This window comes from Acomys russatus, chromosome 5 (genome assembly GCF_903995435.1).
Source record: "Acomys russatus chromosome 5, mAcoRus1.1, whole genome shotgun sequence".
Taxonomy (NCBI): Eukaryota; Metazoa; Chordata; class Mammalia; order Rodentia; family Muridae; genus Acomys; species Acomys russatus.
In genome coordinates this window covers 20,563,065-20,583,708 of record NC_067141.1, presented here as the reverse complement: position 1 = coordinate 20,583,708, position 20,644 = coordinate 20,563,065, and the positions used below count along the sequence as shown (strand labels likewise).

General features: G+C 50.0%; 2 protein-coding genes across 3 annotated transcripts; one reads left to right on the top strand and one right to left on the bottom strand.

Annotated features, from left to right (window-relative positions):
- The first annotated feature begins 6,786 nt into the window (after positions 1–6,786).
- On the top strand, positions 6,787–8,063 carry Ventx (VENT homeobox). Of its 2 annotated transcripts, none has more exons than XM_051145561.1 (2): positions 6,787–7,042; positions 7,666–8,063. In XM_051145561.1, the coding sequence occupies exons 1-2, from the start codon at positions 6,829–6,831 to the stop codon at positions 8,061–8,063; spliced, it is 612 nt and encodes a 203-aa protein (XP_051001518.1). In that variant the 5' UTR covers positions 6,787–6,828. The 2 variants fall into 2 exon arrangements, with proteins under 2 accessions (XP_051001518.1, XP_051001517.1); XM_051145560.1 differs by having other exon boundaries at positions 6,803–7,108; positions 7,664–7,824.
- A 6,538-nt stretch (positions 8,064–14,601) lies between these two features.
- On the bottom strand, positions 14,602–19,151 carry Znf511 (zinc finger protein 511). The gene is made up of 6 exons (XM_051145559.1): positions 18,924–19,151; positions 18,620–18,693; positions 18,135–18,336; positions 17,907–18,031; positions 15,634–15,753; positions 14,602–14,900 (listed from the first exon to the last, which is right to left on the bottom strand). The coding sequence occupies exons 1-6, from the start codon at positions 19,074–19,076 to the stop codon at positions 14,822–14,824; spliced, it is 753 nt and encodes a 250-aa protein (XP_051001516.1). The 5' UTR covers positions 19,077–19,151; the 3' UTR covers positions 14,602–14,821.
- Between the last annotated feature and the right edge of the window lie 1,493 nt (positions 19,152–20,644).

Sequence of the window (20,644 nt, the reverse complement as noted above, 5' to 3'; positions counted from 1 at the left end):
GATCGATCCACCACCCGACTCCACCTCTATCCCAGCACTAGGGAGATGAGAACAAAGGTGTATTCACACTAAAAGGGGGGAGGAAGGGGCACAGGCAGACCAAAGGAACTATTCTAAGATAGAGTGCCTTACAAGAATATGGGTTGGGGGTTATTTACAGGAGTCTGGGTGACTCAAAGGGAGCCGTGTCTTGGAAAAGCCCACCCCACTATAGCACTACAGATTAGAGCTCACAAAGGCTGCATTTCTAGAGCTGCCCGCACAACTTGCAGGCAGCTCTGACCCATAGTTTCCTCTCCTCAACAATTATTACAGTTAATATGACCATGAGGAATGTGGCCACACTGAATGAATCCCTTTCTCTTCTTTTCATCATTGTAGTAGTAATAACAACAACAACAACAACAACAACAACCTGTCTCAGCATATTAGAGATGACTGGTCAAGTCTAGTTTGTTGGGACTTCCAGAGCCTAGGTTTTGACCCTAAAAATTCTATAACACTGAAGGCTCATTTACCAAACGCGTGGCACTACTGAGAGGTTGTACGCTCTTTGTAGGAGATGGGTCTGGGTGGAGGTGTGCCCTTAAAGGAGGCGTCCTGACTCTGACACATCATCCCTCTTACTGCTTGCCCCCAAAGTGAGCAGTTTTTGCTCCACCACATGTGCCCATCATACTGTTCTGTCAGAAACAACAGGGTCAAATGACTATGGCCTGAAACTTTGGAAGCCCTAGCTTAGGTATTTTGTTGTAGTGACAGAAAGCTGTGGGAAAGAGGTCTTCTTACAATGTCCTCCAAGTCTAGCTGGGATCTAAGGGCTGTGGGCAGAACGCACACAGGACAACTGGCCCTGGTGGGCCAGCACTGTGGCAGCCTGTCTAAGAAATCTTAAAAGAAAGACCTGCAAGGACCAGCGTGCTTCCAAATGCTGTGACTGCCCCAGAACAGAATGCAGGAATACAGAGCTGGCTGTGGCAGCACGCACATTTCATTGCAGCACAGGTAAAAGTCGGGGGATCTCTGGCAGTTCATACACAGCAAGCTCCAGGCCGGCAGAAGTGGTTTGGATAAGAATGTGCCCTCTCCATAGGCTCATATATTTGAATGCTTAGTCACCAGGGAATGGAACAGGCTATTTGAGAAGGACCAAGAAGTGAGGGTTTGTTGGGGGAAGCCTGTCACTGGGGATGGATTTTGAGGTTCCAAAAAGCCCATGACAGACCCAGCCTCTCTGTCACTCAGTGTCCCAGCAGGGCAGCCTGTGTCTCCACACCAGTGGGTCAGTCCAGACACTATGAAGCCAGGTTCCTGGTCTCCCTGGGGGAGATGGAAAAGGAGTTTTCCACAGAGTGTTACAGTTTAGCTCTTAAGCCCGTGATGATACCGAAGAGTCACAGCTCCTCGTTTGAGCAGCTGTGCTAAGCACAGCAGAGGAAGCAGGCAGATGTTGGAAACCCCCTGGCAGGCAGCCCCAGTGAGATGCAGGCCTAGTGATGCTTCATGGGCTAGCAGAGCTAGCAGTGGTAATGGACCAGGCCCCAGCAGCTGCAAAGGCAGTTCCACCATTGCTGCCTGACCACCGGGTCATCCAGCAGCAGAATAAATGGAGTCCCAAATGATCATGGTGAAGGAATGGCAAGCAAGAGAGTCCCGGAGCAAGCCGGCCAGCCTTTATTTATAAACCTTGGGCAGCGGGGAGGGGCTTGATAGGGCTAAGGGTACCAGGATACTGAACCTACACACAGTGGTACAATAACTCGTTTACATGCAGTAACACGGGGTCCTATCACAAGAAGGAGAAAACAGTACTTAATTATCCTGTGGATGAAGGGATAATTTCTTGGTAGGATTAGAGGTCATTTGCTGGAGGCTGGGATCTCCTCAGCATAAGGTGGGATACTTCTAGGAATTCTCTTATCAGGAAAGTCCTGTAACCTTCCTTAAGGACTATGTGATACTCCTTACAAAATCTGGGGTTACCAGAGCAGATGGAGTGAGAACCCCACTGAGAAAAGGGAGTCCACCTTCCTAGACCCGAGCACAAACCGGCTATCTGGAGAAGTCAGACTTCTACCTTATCTAGCAGAGTCCCATCCCCCCCACACACACACTTCCACACCCCCCACACCCCCACCACCACTCCTCTCCCTCCCTTCCTCCCTCCAGTTCAGGATGTAGCTCTCAGCTGCTTCTCCAGCACCCTGCCAGCCTGCCTGCCTGCTGCCATGCTCCTGCCATGATGATAATGGGATAAGCCCCCGAAACTGTAATACAGTTACTTACTTACTATCTCAAATAAATGCTTTCCTTTAAGCCACGTGTGGTGGCCCACGCCTTTAATCCCAGCACTTGGGAAGCAGAGGCAGGTGGATCTCTGTGAGTCTGAGACCAGCCTGGTCTACAAAGCTAGTCCAGGACAGCCAGGACACTGTTCCACAGAGAAACTCTGTCTTGCGAAACCAAATAAAATTAAATTTGAACAAAATTGACCCACAACTAAAAGAGTATCCCCAAAGCCCACTTCTTACACTTCAGGGTACGTCAAACAGGCCTTACCCTGAAGACCCACAGCTATTTATTGCCCTTAGCCTCAGTATTACTTACTGGGATGGACTGAGAAGTCCAGACACCTCTCTTTTCATGCTGTGCCTGGCTCTTTCATTGCCCTAATATTTGGGCCAGGTTCTATGGAAAGGACCAGGGAGGGAGCTGTGGCCACCAGTGGCTTCATCTTACTTTGCTCCTGCTTCCCTTTCTCGAGCCCAGGAGTTAGTCTTTCTCTACATCCCTGTGGTCTTGCTTGTTTTTCTGATCTGATTACAGAAATCAATTCCCAACCACAGAACTGACTCAAAGTGGGACCGTTCTGTCCTCAAGAGAATGCAAGAACGCCCTGCATGGAGTTTGCTATCTTAAGTTAACACCAGACTTAAGGTCTGAGGAAAGGTTTATGTACATTTGCTGCTCCTGATTCATAAACATCTTTACTTTCTCAAGATCTAAAGTGGTGACACAAGTCATCAGTCTGCTCTTTCCAGGTTGTTGACATCTTCAATAAAACCTTCCCTCTCCCAACACTTATCTCTTAGACATGCATTTTCATGCAATGATGACTTTGCAATCCCAAGTCCTTTATTATCTTATGTCTCATCTGTGCATTTCATATCCTAAGGTGCCTCTTTTTATTTTTTTCCTTTTTGGTTTTTCAAGACAAGGTTTCTCTGTGTAGCTTTGGCTGTTCTGGACTCACTCTGTAGACCAGGCTAGCCTCGAACTCACATCAACCCTCCTGTCTCTGCTTCCCGAGTGCTGAGATTAAAGATGTGCGCCACCGTGCCCAGCAAGGTGCCTCATTTTCCAGGGTGTTCCTCCTCATACCTGCTAGCTGCCAGAGCTCCTCTGAACTGATCTTTGTCTTTACAGAGTCCTGAGTAAAACACCCCCTTTGTGCTTGAAGCACTTTTTCAACAAGCCGTGAAGGAAATCTCCAATATATTCTCAGGGAATGCATGGCCCTTGCTATGAAGCGATGCTGTCTAGGGCCACAACCAACGGCAATGACTTAGAAGCCACAGACTGCTGGCTTCCCACTTGACGTTTCCTTAACCCTTGTAACCAAGCTGAAACAAGTGACTCCACCTGGAATGAGGCATGAGAGTCAACAGCCTGCACGAGGCCTGTCCAGCCATGGGTCCATTCCCCACAAAGTGATGACTACATATGGCTGCCTGTTAGGTAGCGGGGAGGGGAAAAAAAAAAAAAAAACCTTGCAGGGTTGATTCCTTCAAGGGCTGGGCACAAGTCACTGAGGTCCAAAGGGGGCTGAATCTTCAGTGGTGTGGTGACACTTTCTTCATACAGATCAAATCATCTGATGAGGGCCTAATATGCATGCTGAAATGCATCATCAAGCTGTCATCTCTGTCTGAGGCAAATGGAAGGAACACTTCTTCCTTAATTCTGTCAAGTGCTATAAAGGTGGCTCCCACAGCAGGCTCTTCCTCAGGAACCTCACCTCACTAGAAAGCCCTTCTGAGCCGTGCTCTCTGCACTCATGCATTCTTTCTCTCCAAAGTCAGCAGCCAGAGGAACCTCAACGCTGGAAGAAAACTGCACCTCTAAAATGGTGGAAGTGTTTGCCAAGGAGAGGCAAGGGGAACGTAAAGGGCTTGCCATCACTTCTAGGCACAGATGGGATATGGCTGTGCCTGGGCGTCCTATTATAAGTATATGTGTGTGCATATTAAATACACTTGCTGGAAGGTCTGGTGCCTATAGGCATCTCCATCCCTTCCACTGGCCAGAGACAGTGATGCCTCCCTATGCACGTGGGATTTCAATTTCAACAAGAAAATTCGCTATGTTGGCAGAAAGAGTCCCTTCATATTCTTCCACTCGGACCCTGCTAGCCAGGTCATTTGTGTATGGAATGGGAGAGAGGAAACTGCAGCTATCCTGTGGGGGGCTTGTTTGTGCTGTACTGAGGTCTAGGTCTTCCTGTCTATTAGAAGAGATTTCCTCTCTCCTCTTCCCTCCTTCCTGCCTCTCTTCTGGTTCTTTCTTTCTTCCTGCCTCCCCCTCCCCCATCCCTTGTCTCTTAGCTGGTGCTTTTACCATTCAGGAGCCAGTCTGGCTTGCACTGGTTAGAACTGCTCAGAACTGACATCAGCATCCCTCTAGGAAACTGGGGATGGTGAGAGCTTCAGGTCAGGCTGTGCACTGGTTGGCAGGAAGGACCCTGCCCAACAGACCTGCTGCTGGCCCATAACCCTGTCCCTTTCCCTGGCCAGACCAAAGCACAGACTCTTGCATCCTCCAGTCGGGCAGGCCCAGGCAAGTTGTCCTTCGTTCCTTTTGTTTGTTTGTTTAGCTTCTTTGAACATGCCAGCGTTTTAATGACGCAATTGTCACCAATCAACTCAGAACATCTTTGTTACATTAGAGAGCAACACACAAGTGTTGGTAGCCTAGTGGTGAGCACAGCTGCCTTCTATGAAAGCAACAGTCTGGTCAGGCTGGGGACATAGGAAGAACTGATCAGACGCCAGGCCTAGCCAGCCAGGAACCTTCTGCTAGCCCCTTTGAGCAGCTTTAAAATTTTTTTTTTTTTTTTTTTTTTTTTAAGGTTTTTTTTTTTTTTTTTTTTTTTTTTGTGGAAGATCTATTTATTTTATGTAAGGACTGTATCTGCACACACACCTACATGCCAGAAGAGAGCATCAGATCCCAGTATAGATAATTGTAAACTACCATGTGGTTGCTGGGAATTGAACTCAGGACCTCTGGAAGAGCAGCCAGTGCTCTTACCCTCTGAGCCATCTCTCCAGCCCCCGCAGCTTTAAAATTTACATGAAGAACAACTTTCAAATTAGTTCCTCTGGCTGAGCTCAGCAATTAAACTGAGCCCCCAAACGGTGCTCCATTAAAGTAGCTTTGAATGTCTAAAACAAATTATTATAGTGAGATTTAGACTCCTGATTGTGTGCTCTAGGATAGTAATCTGACTTGATTTCCTAAATCAATCTCCGATGTATTCTAAAACCCGAGTCCGGGTTTCTTCCTATGGAAAGAGACTGCAGCACCACAGTTTGCTTTGCAGTGTAAAAGAACGTTTTTTTGGTTTTTTTTGTTTTGTTTTGTTTTTGTTTTTTGTTTGTTTGTTTGTTTTTTAACCCAAAAGTGCCATGGGGTTGGGGGAAAAGCATAGCCAAGGAGCGAGGGACTCCATTTGGCCTCAGCCCCACCGTTCCTAAACCGAGAGACTCCTCAGCTGGGGTTTTCAGGAGCCTTCAAGAGCTCCGGAGGTTCGCATTCTGCTTGTCCAGGTCGCAGGGTGGGGTGGGGGAAAAGACCCCTCCCTCTCTGGGGGCCTTTTGTGAATGTGTATCAGCGACTCAGCCGGACAAACACAGGGCACCAGAAGACAAATGCACCCAGTATCCAGTTGTTGACTCCCGGCTTTGAGCAGCCTGAGGCGCCTGCAGCCTGGGCTAGGGTCTTAGCTTCCTCTAAGAGGTCTATCTCCACCACCTTCCCTTCCGGATCCACGACGTGTCTTTCTAGCTGGTTCCTGGCCCAAACCGGAACAGAAGCTTAGCCTTCGAAGTTGCTAATGGCCCAGAAAATGTTTGGAGGCTCTGGGAGCCCGAAGAGAGAGACCCGAGAACAAGACACCACAACTTGATCTCAAGAGATCAGAAGCAGGGTCGTGTTGGTCTCATTCGAACACCAGGGGGCAGAGAGAAGCTATGACTAAAACAGGCTCAAGCCTGGGACGCAGCAAGAATAGACCAGCCTCATTAAACATCACTGTGAGAGGCAAGAGCTGCGCGCTCTGCCGAAGCGCTGAGGATCACCATCCCAGCAAGATCAACTGATGCCTAGACGTGGCTACACCTTACGCGCTCGCAGTCTATTCATCCGCGCTAGGAGACTGAGGCCATCTTTTCTCCCGTGCCTGGGGACTCCCTCAGCCTTTCCTGCAGGAGGAGCTCAGTAAGCACTCCCACAGACCGCAGTAGGTCCTGAAAGCCTGACGCGGGCGTGGACAATGCTACCCCAAGTCTCTGGGCACTCTGTTCCCAGGCAGCGCCCCACCCCTCTCTGTCGGTCCCGCCCCCCGAAAGCAGTGAATCCAACCCGTACTAAGGACCTCACATAGGCAGAAACGATCATTGGGTAGCGGCGCATGAAAGCGGTGCTACCTTTTTATAGGGTGCGGAGGGGCCCGAGAAGCACCTAGCCCAAGACTCTGGGGGGGAAAAGCCGCTGCTGTGTCCCACGGGTCCCAATTGGGCAGCTAGCCCAGCATCCGCCATCCCATGCATGGCCCAGGCAGCACAGGATATGGACTCGGCGGGGCTCGGAGCGCGCGGCGGGGACCACGTAGGGCACGGACCACTCCCCTTCAGCGTTGAGTCACTGCTGGAGGCTGAGCACGTACGGGGTTCCGAGCCTGGGGAACTGGGGGAGGAAGGGGCGCCAGGCGTTTCGAAGCCCGGAGCCTGGCCCCCACCGCTCGCGCACACGTGCCCCCCACGTAAGTGCTCAATCTCCAGGTCCCAGGCCCTGAAAAGCGCGCGCGCTGTCAAGGCTTGGAAGTCCAGGGAGGGGGAAACGCGCTGTGGCTCTGAACTTAATTCCTAGTCAGTAACAGGCTCAATCCGAGCGCAAAGATAACTGGCGACGGGAGCCCGACGTTGCGCATAGGCCCAACAGCCACGTCCACGTCTTTTCCTGGGCGAGGTTCACAGCCCAGAACAGACATTCCTAATGCTTTTCTACTCCGGTTCACTCACTCTCCTGCACCTCTTGCCCGCTTTGCACACGCCTGATTGATTTGAGCCCTGGCCTCTACTTATCCTCAGTTATTGCAGCCGCCTCTATGCCCAGCTTCGCTCTTTTTCCAACTGGCGGGTCCCCAGTTTCCTTGGGGTGCGAGGTCACAAGTTCGGAGTGCAGGCCTGAGTCTAGAGCGCCCCCTTCACTTCCCTGCCCCCTTGCTTTGCTTATCCACGTGGCTTTGGGGATCTCGTTCCTTTGAGCCGAGCAGTCACGGAGGCGCGGAGCACCAATCTTCATTTTTAGAAGTGGGGGTGATGTCGGGGTAAGGGTATGCAGCCAGAATTTGAGCGCTCGCCCGGTGCTTTTCTTTCCTTTCAGGTGCCCCCAGCCCTCCACCCTGCACCCTCCGCAAACACAAAACCAACCGCAAGCCACGGACGCCCTTCACCACCGCGCAGCTCCTGGCGCTTGAGCGCAAGTTTCACCAGAAGCAGTACTTATCCATCGCGGAGCGCGCGGAGTTCTCCAGCAGCTTAAGTCTCACCGAGACTCAGGTCAAGATCTGGTTTCAGAACCGACGAGCCAAGGCCAAGCGGCTGCAGGAGGCTGAGCTGGAAAAGCTGAAGCTGGCAGCCAAGCCACTACTGCCAGCGTTCGCCTTGCCCTTCCCACTGGGTACCCAGCTGCACAGCTCCGCGGCCACTTTCGGCGGCAGCGCAGTTCCTGGGATCCTCGCCGGGCCGGTTGCGGCTTATGGCATGTACTACCTGTCTTAGACCAGGGAACCAAGTCCTAACCTCTTGAGCTCAGGCCTGCACCACGATTCCTCCTGTCGCTGATGATCCTGGTAACTTCTGACTTTTAGGTATTCCTTTCATTTTAGTTTTTCGGGCTTTTCTTTTCTTTTCCCTGTTTATACAATGTTATATTTGATGACTGGAGCCTGTTTGTAGGCAGCTTGCAAATATTTTAAGTCTTCCTGAAATCGTGTTCACACCAATCTGTTTTCTGAAAGAAAACACAGCTTCATACAGTCCTTGAAATGGACAAAAATAGCTCTTCCTACTTCATACAAAGCAGCCGACAAAGTGCTTCTGGGCGTGCTCCTTGTATCTCACTCGCCCCACCCCCACCCGACACAAAAACACCCCCCCCCCCAAGAAAGAAACGGGACCACTAGGAAGAAGCTTAGCAATTACTCTCACTCTAACCAAATTTGCTACATTGTAATCAAACGGAGACTTTGCACTATGTTTTAGGTTCTACCCGGTTCTACTTCGTTATTATCTTTTAGAGTATGCCACGTTCAAGAAGCTGGAGGCAAAACGCAGCAAGGGTGGAAGAGTGGGGGAGGTGATGTGCCGCTGGCCCCCAAGAGCCGAAGTAGGGGTGGCCTGCTGGGCTTCGCAAAGAGCCTGCTGGGGGAGACTCTCGGGCTGTAGCTGTCAAGCTAAAGGCGGCTGGCAGCGGGGCCGCAGGGACCAACCCCAAGCCTCTTGCCAGCAGGTGCCCAACCAATAAAGAGAAGAAACTGATTGTTAAGCAGTGCCCGTCGCCTTGCCGTGGGCGCAGTAGGAGTCGGGGCCTGCCCAAGGTCCCAAAGGACTTGCCCCGAGTGCCAGAGACCGCTGTATTCCTGATGCGCCTTAGAAAAAACGGTGGACTTGTTTTAGGAATCCAGACCACTACCTTTACTCTACCTTTATTTGAGGAAAGAAAACAGATCTCTGAGCTGTTCCGTCCTATTTCCCCTTTAAGATTCTCAACCCTATCACCATTGATGGCACTGATAAAACCTGTGGTTGTTTCCACAGTAAGATTTTTGGCACAATCTCGAGACTTAAGACTGGAGTATGCTGAGGGCTCACAAAGGTCCCCTGGAGTCGCAGCCCAGCACCATGGACAAGCCCCTTCTTCCAGCAGCTGCCTTGGAGCTGGAGAGAACAACTGGCTGCAGAGGGATGGGTTAGGATGTTCTGTTTGGGAGGAAGGGGAAGACTGAGCTATGGGCAGCAGCAGGCCAAGCCAGGACAAGTAACCACTCCAGGAAAATTGCTGTCCTGTGACTTCCACTGGTCCATCTGCTCCAAACAAAACAGAAGAGACGATATCGCATGGAATTGCCTACTGATACCCATTGACATTTCTCTGTGTCTCTTGGAAAATGGAAACCAGATATATTTTGTTTTGTTTTCAGACAAAATCTCCACTAGGTAGCTCTAACTGGCCTAGGACTTGCTATTCTCCAAGTCCACTTTCTTCTTCCTCCCAAGTACTGGGATTAAAGGCATACACCATCATGCCCAGCAATGTGATTTTTTTTTTTTTTTTTTTAAAGTTAAATGGCTCAGTACAGGATGCCGAGTGTGGAAGGTAGCTACAAGGGATGGCGCTGTCTCTCACAGGTGCTTGTACAGAATCCCTCAGCCTAGGCTGTTTAAACTTAAGTCCAGTCCTTACTGCCACTCTCAAGAGGTCAGATCATCTCTTGGTATGCAACTACCGAAGGGCAGAGGATCTGATGGAAGGGTCCTGAGATCTCCCCACCAAGTCTGCTTCTTGCAGGTCCTGGCTGATCTGGGACTACTTGTGTAGCCCAGGTTAGCTTCAGACTCAAAGCCGTTCTCCTACCTAGTCCTGGCATCACAGACATAAGCCATCACACCCAGCTAAGCTGCTGTCTTTTAAGCCCCATCTCTGCTTCCAAATCTGAGGTATCTGAGTGGCGCTGGACAGACCACAGGCATGCACAGCCATGGCAGTGTGTTGACAGTCCTGAAGCCACAGGAAAATGAAAGTTGAGTATACATTTCAGGAAAGCAGGGCGTGTGTGCCACCTTACCACCTCATAGTGGATCTATATCTGTGTAGCAGATTTGTATCTGTCAGTCAAGAGCATGTGATGGCAGGGGCCACCAAAGGCTGAGCAGAAACTGCTGGTCAGCTGAGTGGCCAGCTTGCTAGTTTGTCTCTCTGACCCAAAATATCCAGCCAGAAGCAATAGTCTTCTCACATCCTTCCACTGAGCCAGTCCAACTCTGTTTCCCAGAGTCCTCCCTTCAGGGTGGACATGGCTCTGGTAGTCTAACTGGTAAAATGTATCCATACTTTCACATCGCACCAGCAGTTGCTCTTCCTGGTACTCAACAGTGTTCGTTTTGGGGACAAGGCCGAGGCACACCTGTCAAGACTGACATTTTTCTGGAGACAGCTGCCTATCAGGTTTGGGGTTTGTTGTTGTTGTTTTGTTTTTTGTTTGTTTGGTTTGGTTTGGTTTTTTTGGGGGGGACAGGGTTTCTCGGTGTAGCCTTGGCTGTCCTGGATTCACTTTGTAGACCAGACTGATCTCAAACTCACAGTGATCCACCTGCCTCTGCCTCCAGAGTGCCGGGATTAAAGGTGTGTGCCACCACGCCCAGCAGCCTATCAGTTTTATTACAGGACTCAGATCTCTGCTGGTGCCAGCCAGGACTTGAAGCTGTGCATGCTGACTGAGCAAATCTGAACTCAGACAGTATGTCTTTGAGTCGAGGGTCTTCAAAGGCCAGTAGTGGCCCAGAGTCCATTGTGGAAAGGGTGCCCTTATTGTGATGATGCAGATCCCTGAGACTGTATCCTTTCAGCATCTTATGGATGAACTTCTGAATCCCAGAGTCCTGGCTCCCAGTCTAAACCCTTTCAGCTGGACCACTGAGGAAAAACTTGGAGACCCTGCTTTGCCCTTGGGAACTTGTATCAGGGAAGCCACTGGACTAAATGGCTTAAAAGCTATGTAGGGTGGAGCATGTCTTTCTGGGCATGAAACAGACAGGAGAAGAAATAAGCAAGTAGTGAAAGGGCACGACATGCAGGTGACATTTGGCAGAGACTAACTACAGAAGATTGGACTGTGGATTACCCATCGAGCATAAGTGTCTCATCTGTCCCATTAGAGGGACCTGATGGATAAGTTGAGTGGGTATAGGTGGCCAGAGTACTGTCTGAGCTCTAGGAAACAGCCATGATCACCCCCAGGGAAGGAGCCAGGGCTCACATACCCACTAGCTTCCAAACAGACTGGGCCTGGCCACTCATATAAGCTTTGTGTCCTCTAGGTCTGGGTCTGGAGTGCTGGTCTGAGGCCTCCAGTGCAGTGACCTGAGGGCATGGGTACTATGCTGTGGGTTACTCAGAACGTGGAGCCTGGTCAGTCTTGTTGGTGTTTCTAGTAGGGACACTTCAGATTGGACTAAGATCCTGGATGATGTAAGAGGTCCTAGGGATTTCTGCACAGCTGATACATAATAGACACTAAAGATCATGAGGAGGACATTTAAGGACACGGCCACCTCTTTCTTATTGGAGGAATGGTGAGCAGGACCTTGGTGGCTGGAGAGATGGCTCAGTGGTTAAGAGTACTTCCTGCTCTTCCAGAGGAGCTGACCTTGGTTTCCAGAACCCACATCAGGCATCTCACAACTGTCTGTAACGTTAGCACCTGGGGACCCAACGCCTTTGGCTTCTACATATAGGGCACTTGCACTCATGTGCACATACCCCAATGCAGATATAATTATAAACAATTCTTTTTTCTTTAAAGCAGGACTTGAGGCTGTAGAGATGGATTAGTGGTTAAGAGCACTGTTTGCTCTTCTGGAGGACCAGGGTTCAGTTCCCAATTGGCTTATAGTTACCTATAACTCCATTCTCAGGGGATCTGACACCCTCTTTTGGTTTCCTCTGGCACCAGGCACACTCGTGATACACAGATATACGTTCAGGCAACAACCCATTACACATAAAACAATAATGTTTAAAGAGTAAAACAGGGCTGGGACTATGGCTCTGTGGTTGACAGCACAGGCTATTCTCCAAGAGGCTCTAGGTTTAACTCCTATCTACGTGGTGGCTCACTAACATCTGCAACTCAGTCCCAGGGGATCCAACACCCTTTTCTGGCCTCCTCAGGCACCAGGCATGCACATGGTACACAGGCCTACATGCAGGAAAAACACCCACCCATACAACATTAAATAAAATGAAATTTAAAAAAATGAAAAGAGGGGGCCGGAGAGATGGCTCAGTGGTTAAGAGCACTGCCTGCTCTTCCAGAGGACCCGGGTTCAATTCCCAGCTCCCACATGGCAGCTCACAACTGTCTGTAACTCTAAGATCTGACAGCCTCACACCAATGCACATTAAAAATTAAATAAAATATTAAAAAAAAATAAAATAAAATAATGAAAAGAGACGCCTTTAATGCCAGCAGCCAGGAGAGAGAAGCTGGCAGGGTTCTAGGATAGCCGGGGCTGTTACACAGAGAAACCCTGTTTTGGGAAAACAAAACAAAACAACAGAAACAACAACAACAGCAGCAGCAGCAAAAGTGCCAGGCTTGAGGTTGCGCCCCTGGGCTCATACCCGCTGGGGCTTGCCAGGAGCAGGCCAGCCTGTCCTTGGCCTGGGAGGCTGTGGCGCAGAAGGGCACAGCGTCAAGCTCCAATACATACTCACCTTGAAGGGAAAGACAGGCTGCCAGCCCAAGATCACCCAGATGAGGCCAGGATCTCAGGAAAGCTCAGTACATACCAAGAACCTTACAAGAGTAGGAGAAATTATCTGTGGTCTCATCGAAGGAGGAGCTGCCAAGCTTCAGATAATAATAAACTAAGCCTACTTTGTAAATGTAATTTTGCTGTTTTGAATCATAGTGTGAATATCTACTGTGTGACATACCCCCAGGTAAGCTTGTGACCCACAGGTTGAGAACCCCTGCTCTAGAAAGTCATACCTCATTAGACAGCCAGCAAGAAGCACCTCCCATTCTGTAGGCTGCCTGTTTTCTTCATGGTACAGCTTCTATTTCTTGTAAATCTCATTTGTCAGCTCCTGGATTTCCTGCCATTCTTAGGGTCTTAGCAGAAAGCCCTTACCCACGCCTTTCTCCGGATATGTTTTCTCTGTTCTTTCTTAACAGTTTCAGAATCCAGGTCTTACATTAAGACTTTTGATCCAGGTTGAGTTTTGTGCAGATAAGAGCCAAGGACCTGGTTTCACTATTCTACATGTAGAATACCACCCGCCCCCCCACCCCCCCATCCCCTGCCTCTTTCCCAGCACCATACATGAAAAGTTTTATTCTATTCTTTGTCACTCTTCCAGTCTGGGATTTACTCTGTGGCCCAGGCCGGCCTTGAACTCTCAGCCTTCCCAGTGCTGGAGTTACAGACGAGAGCCACGCCACGTAACCTAGTGTTTTCCCTTTTCCCAGGCCCTTGACCTGCACTCTCCTATTGATCTGTCCAGGTCGCTCATCCTTCTCTCTGCCAACTCAGCTCTCCCTGGGGCTCCGTTGGAGAGTTTCTAAAGTTTCAAGTACTTCCCACTCCAGGATTCCCATCTGGCTCTTTTGAAAGCTATCTCTCTTGAGCTGGAGAGATGGCTCAGGAGTTGAGAAAACACACTACTCCTCTAGAGGATCCAAGTTGGAGTCCTATCAGCCACATCAGAGCCTCTGTAGGCACCTACCCTCATGTGTTCCCGCACATAATGAAACTAAATCTCAAACCAAACAGTAAAGGAGACAACTCTGAAGGTCTCTGTGAGATGCTGCCCCTGCTTTCCTTATCTGTGAACATGTGTGACAGCAACGGGAGTCTTCCCTGGCAGTCCTCGCATTCTGTCACTATAGGCAGTTGCTGCTGCCCTTATTCTCAGGAGGTAGGCTGTGCATTGTTTATTTTCAGACCTCTGATTGGTGTTGTTTGACATTAGTAACAACTAATTGATATTGTAACACCTCTGGGGCTTGTTATTGGTTTATTTCTGGGTAGATGGGTCATGTTTTGGTGAAGATGGCTCTGCTGTGTCTGACTTTTCCAAGCTTCCAATACCTCAGGAATGACAGACCTGGCATGGTTAGGCGTACTGCAGCACCTGTACCCCTGTGAGCTCTCTCCATAGCTGCTGCACAGCTGCCGCATCATTCCTGCGCTGTGTGTCCAAAACCCCTTCCAGGATTTCCTCCTGCAACTTTCTAGATACCATGTCCCATTGGGGTTTAACTGGCTGGGTAGGACTCAGGTACAACAAGGATGTCTCTTACAGAGTGAGGATCCTGGACTCACCTGTGGCTGTGTTGGACCCCTCCCTCGCAGCTTCTGTGGGATACAGACTATACAGATCTCCCTAAAACTTGGTATTGAAAGCAAAATACTTATGGTTCATGATCATTCCGTTTTCTGTCTGGTTCAGGAACACATGGAGGAGAATAGAGGCCATCTGTGGAATTTTTTATTTCATACATTTAATAGTGACATTCTTTGAGTAGCCACTGAGGAGCAGGTAGGCAGTCTCTCCACCTCACGCCTTCAGTGTGTCTTGGTTACTTGTGGAATCTTCAGATTCTGAGCTTCTAACCACCGGCTGCTCCACGTGACCAGACGGACATAAGGAGGTAGCAAGGGTCCAGCTCAGGGCAGCTATCCAGAAGCAAGAGGAAGGCCCTGGCACACTACTCCCCAAAAGTCTGTCTGGCTTTCCTAGCCAGGATCCATCAGTGGTGTTTGTTTTTTTTCTTGGTGCTTTTAAACCCTCTGGCTGCACCCTGGCCAAAACAGACAGTAGAAGGTATTCTGGAACAGAAAAGTGGTCATATCAAACAATGGCATTATTTTTGACAACACACAGCCCAACTTATAACAGCAACTTGTCTGTACTTCCTTCACATTTGTATTCTGGAATGTTCCCCCTTTTGCTCTCTGCAATACTCAGGAAATGGAATGAACCCTCTTGGGCCTCAGGATCAGCTCCTGGTCTCAGACCTGCTTCCTGTGGGATATCTTCCTGTTACCAGCGTGCATTTGTGTAGAAGACCTTAGCCTGCAAGGCCAGCTCCTGCTGAGGTTCCTGTGGCATTGGTTTCCTGTTTCTACATTGTTGAAACCCAACCACCAGTCAGGCAGGGTACTCACAGGCCAAGGCCCGAAGAACTGTGGGAAGATGGCTGCTGGACGGCAACTGAGGGACATACATGTCCATTTTCTTGCCAGTTTGGATTCTTGGGCCACCCTGTCACCCCCACTATTCAAAATGTTTCCCAAAATAGTAACTGAGCTCAATCTGTTAGCTCAATCTGAGAAAGACAATCTGCTAGGCTAGTGCAGGAGGAGATCCTTTCCACCCAGCAAAGATGACAGCAACTGGTGTGTGCATGCATGCATGCTGGGCTCTGGGGTCCAAGGAATAGGGAAAGAGAGACACTAGAACATTGCAGGTGTCACCTGCAATGAAGCACATCTTCTCATTCAGTGTCACCCACTTTTAAGCCTAGGGTCACAGCACATACAAGATGATGTACACACTGACCTGTGACTGTAGGTCCGTCTGCAGGGAGGAGGGGCAGCAGGTTCAGAGCAGATTTCCATGGCATCACTGTCATCTATCCGGGCTCTGGCTGATGGGTCTGCTGCAGCTGGCACGGCTGGGCTATAGAGGACAAAGCACCGAGCAACACTTCTACCTGGATCCCTAGAAACTTTCAAGGAAGACACTATTTTTTTTTTCCCATGCAATTAAAAAACAAAAATTATTTTGGCACTATTTAATGTTTTGATGAAATTTTTAGGCTATTGGAAAGAGAAGAATGCTTTATGAAATGGTCATACATTTATATAGCTAAGCCTGATAATTTATAAATTTAATATAATGATTCTTCATCCCCCCCCCCTTTTTTTTTTTGGTCTTTTGAGACAGGGTTTCTCTATCTGTCCTGGAACTCTCTTTGTAGACCAGGCTGGCCTTGACTTCACAGAGATCCACCTGCTTCTGCCTCCTGAGTCCTGAGATTAAAGACGTGTACCACCACGCCCGGCCATCCCTCGTCGTTTTAAAGACAGCTAGGGCCAGGTGCAGTTGTGCATCCTTTATCCCCAGGACTAGGGAGGGAGAGACAGGTGATCTCTGTTGAGTGTGAGAGGATAGCCTGTTCTACAAAGTGAGTTCCCGGTAAGCCAGGGTTACACGGTATACAGTGAGACACCTCCCCTACCTGCCCTACAAAAGACAGCTGGTGAGGAACTTGGTATGTAGACCAGGCTGGCCTCAAACTCTGAGATTTGCCTGCCTCTGCCTTCCAAGTAGTGAGATTAGAGACATGTACCACCACACTCAGCATCCACCTGTATTTTTCTTTAAGATTTTTTATTTTGTATTTCTGTGTATGCATGTGTGCTTCTCAGTGCCACATAAGTGCAATGCTTGGAGGCCAGAAAAGGGCATTGGATCCCTTGGAGCTCAAGTTACAAGCAGTTGTGAGCCATCTGAGGTGGATATTGTGAGCCAAACTCTACAGCTCAGTTGTATTCCCAGCCCCTGAATGTCTTTCCACGAGGGTGAGATTTACCAAAATTAACTAGGTAACATAGATTCTTGCCACTGCTACCAGTGAGCTACCAGCACTGTAGAAATGGGGAAGATTCTCCTGAAGCATTCGGCAATGCAGAGCTCTCTAATTTTACACAGCAAAGTGTGCTGTGAGGAAAACAGGCTCCAATCCATGCTTTTTTTTTCCCCCAAGACAGGGTTTCTCTGTGTAGCCTTGGCTGTCCTAGACTCACGGACCAGGCTGGCCTCGAACTCACAGCAATCTGCCTGCCTCTGCTTCCTGAATGCTGGGATTAAGGGCATGAGCCATCACTCCCGGCCACAATTTTTCTTTTCTTTTCTTCTTTTGTGTGTGTGCTTATGTGTGTATACCCGTGTGTGCAGTGTATGCATATGTGTGTCAGACAGAGGCCAACCTCAGGTGTTATTCCCCAGGAGCCATCTACCTTGGTTTTTTTTGAGACAGGGCCTCTCACTGGGACCTGCAGCTCAGAGATTAGGCTGACTGGCCTAACCCCAGAGACCTCTGTCTCCACACCCATCCCAGTGCTAGCATTGTATGTGCACACCACCAGACTTGGCTTTTTTGGGTAGGTGTCAGGGATCAAACCTCAAGCTTATGCATTTCACAGAATGAGCAGTCTCCCCGACCCCAATCAATGCAAGGTCTAGTGGTTATGAGAGTTCACTAAAAGGAGTATTTTTTAAGAGGAAACAAAGGAGAATTACTCTAAGAGTTATTCCAGAAGTTATTTTCCCCAGGGAAGTCTAAACAATCATGCTAACAGACAGCATTATTGACAAGTTTGTAAAAGCAGAGAAACAAAACAAAACAAAGGGAAAAAACCAGGAGGTCCCGTGGGAGAAGTGTGAAGAGCCCGCACAGTGGGACAGTCCCCAGTGCCCCTGCTGGGAGCTTCAGAAGGGTTTACAGGGCAGAGGTCAGCATAAGCATCTACTAGCACCACCACCACCCCCCCCCCCAGCCAGGAAGTGCCCTCCTGACAACATATAACCCAAGCACACTACCTGACTGTCCTCAGAGTTTCAGCTATCTGTGTATAAAAACTAAGTCAGAGCCGGGGGCGGCGGCACATGTCTGTAATCCCAGCACTTGGGGAGGCAGAGGCAGTTGGAGGCCAGTCTTGTCTACAAAGGCCAGTCCAGGACAGGCATGGATTGGAGAAATCCTGTCTCTAAAAACAAACAAACTTGACTACAGTGTTCCCAGGCTTAAGACTGGGTCCCTCACATACCCTCTGTTTGTCTTGGGCTTATCAAACCGGAAATCCGCAGGGTACAGGTGCAGCCTCACCATGTGATCCTTCCGGTCTTGACTGGTCTTGAACTTCTCTGGGCAGCCTTCAACCAAGCACTGGTACTAGAGAAGATAAAATGTCACCTCCGTTCTCATTCTGCCCTATGGTCTAATTAATCCCAGTCACCACACCACTACAGACGTGTCCAGTGTAGCTGACACCCACCATGTTTTGCCTCTGGGCCAGGATCTGAAACAGAGAGTCATGCCATTCCAGGATGTGGGCATCCAGCAAATGCCCAGAGGGGAAGGCACGGCTGCAGAGGGAGCAGGTATTTCCATGCAACATGTGGTAGTGGTGCTGGTAGTCCTCTAGGGCGGCGAACACTTGGCAACAACCAGCCACCTGACAGGTGAACTCAGGCACCCTGGGAAAGGAGGCGAGGAAGGATGTCCCGTCCCCCCACCCCCTACCCATGGAATTCAAATGGGACTTCCTACCCAGATTCCTGTTGGTGAGCTTGAAATAAGTCCAGCGCTTCCTGTGCCACCCCAAACCTTACCAATAGACTAAGGGAGGGAAGACCTGCCAAGCCACGCACGAGCGAAGGCAAGGTGGATGCTACTCAGGGTGTCATCTGGAAAGGGGGTCCAAGGAGAGGAGCCAGGGTGCCGCTAGCAGAGAAAAGGCCTCAAATCCAAGCTGCTCACATAGATTTCTCCGGCGTCTCGGACACTTGCGTGAGCATGTCCTGCAAGTACAGGTGCCGCTGCACGTCCCCATCCTACAGAAGACACGCGCCAAGAGCCATGGGTGGACCCGGGCTTCGAAACCCCGCCCTACAGCTTTGAGTCTCACCCCAACCAGCAGAGATGAGCCCAGCCCCTAGGTCCTGTCACAGATCCCACCCCCAAACACCGACAAGCCCCGCCCACAGCAACAGTCCTAGCCCCGCCCCCAGGCCCCGTCCCCAGGGGGTGGCTCAGGAGACCTTCCTCCCGGGTTTTCACGCACCTCGAAGAACTCGTGATCCCGCGGGAAGCGCACCGGGCGCGGCGCGAATCGGAAGGGCGCCGCCCCAGCCGCAGGGCTCCGTTCCACGGGCAGCGGTTCGGCTGCCCCGGGCTCCCCGGCCAGGCGGGAATATAGTGCAGGGGAAAGCAACATCACGACGGCTACCGCAGCCCTTCGGCCACCGTCGGCGGGGCGGGGACGGACGTGACGTCTGTGAACTTCCTGTGGCAACCCTGCGGGGCGGAACGGGTCGCGCTGGGGTGAGTCCCGGCGGCATCTAGGTTGTGGCGGGAACCGGTCGGGGAAGGGCGGGGCTGGAGCCGGGCACGGGATCGGCTACGGGAACTAGGCTGGCCTGCGGCGGTGAAGAGTCTTGATTCTCTTGGGCCTCTGCCAGCCGGGGCTTGTCCCGCAGCTCCCCGCTGCGACACAGCCTCTGGCTGTTTCTGTCCCCTCCAGCTTCCAGCCTGGAGGCAGTGGCCTTGAGAAGTTCGTGGTTAGTACGACCCTTCTCTCCTGACAGCCCCGCCGTGATGGCGGAGCTGGCCTGCCGGTCTTCTGCACCTGTTCCAAGTGTGGAGTGAAGGGATCAGGGCCCGCAGCAATAGAGACAGATAAGGGGAAAAAGAAATCTTAACCTAAATTTTAAAAGGCGATTGAGATGTGCAGCTGGCATGTTGGAGGCTTTAACTATCCTCTTCTCCCAAAACAGGTCACAACAGAGCAGGGCTTCCCTGTATGAATATACTGTCAAGGAAGAAGGGTTACTACTGTTTTAACAGATACAAATGAAAACCTTTGAGGCTATTCTTCCTTGTCTTGCAGAAGCCCTGGCCTTGTCCAGTCTGCTTCTCTTTCTCTCTGTTCTGGACTCTTCCATATGTCTCTGGATATATTCTCTCTTATTTACAATAAAACCTTCCCCATAACCATAGAAGGGGTGGCGGGGGGAGAGACAGAGGAGGAAAGAAAGAAAACTTTTTTGTCGTTATGCCCTGGAAATGAAGGTTTGTAACCATGTACCTAGCTAGGGGATGGGGTGACGTCATCTCTTTCACTCTTGTCTCTGCAAAAACATTTGCCTCTTGACATTTTAAGTTATAAAATGTTTTTGACAGACAATGTCTTGGTTAGGTTTTTTTGTTTTGTTTTGGGGGTTTTGTATGTCTGCTTGGTTTGGTTTGGTTTATTTTGAGACAGGGTTTTACTCTGTGGCCCTGGCTGTCCTGGAACTTGCTCTGTGGATGAAGCTGTGAGGCATGGCAGGCCCCTTGGATTAACACATGGGAAGTAGTGATGTCTAAGGTTTACATGTTTTCTTGGATACGACTTTTTAAACAGTGTCTGTGTGGATGGTCTTTCCATGGGAGCAGCTCTGCTCTCTATCTGGGTTTGGTGTTGGTAGTTGACACCTTCTTTGCCATATGGCATGTTGCAGGGCCTTGGAAAGTCTCGTGGTTACTGATGAATTTGAAGAGACCATATATGGGGGAAGTTAGGGGTTTAACATTTTGCTTGCAGGGTAGCTTAAATTGCCTCTTTTGGGACCTACCAATATATCTTTAAAAATATTTCTTGAACATTTTATTTATTATTTGTGTATGTATGGGTGTTTTGTCTGTACTCTATGTGCATGCAGTGCCCCTGGAGGCAAGGAAAAGGTGTCAGGCCCCCTGGGGTTGGACTTACAGGTGATTCCAAGCTATCATGTGGGAGCTGGG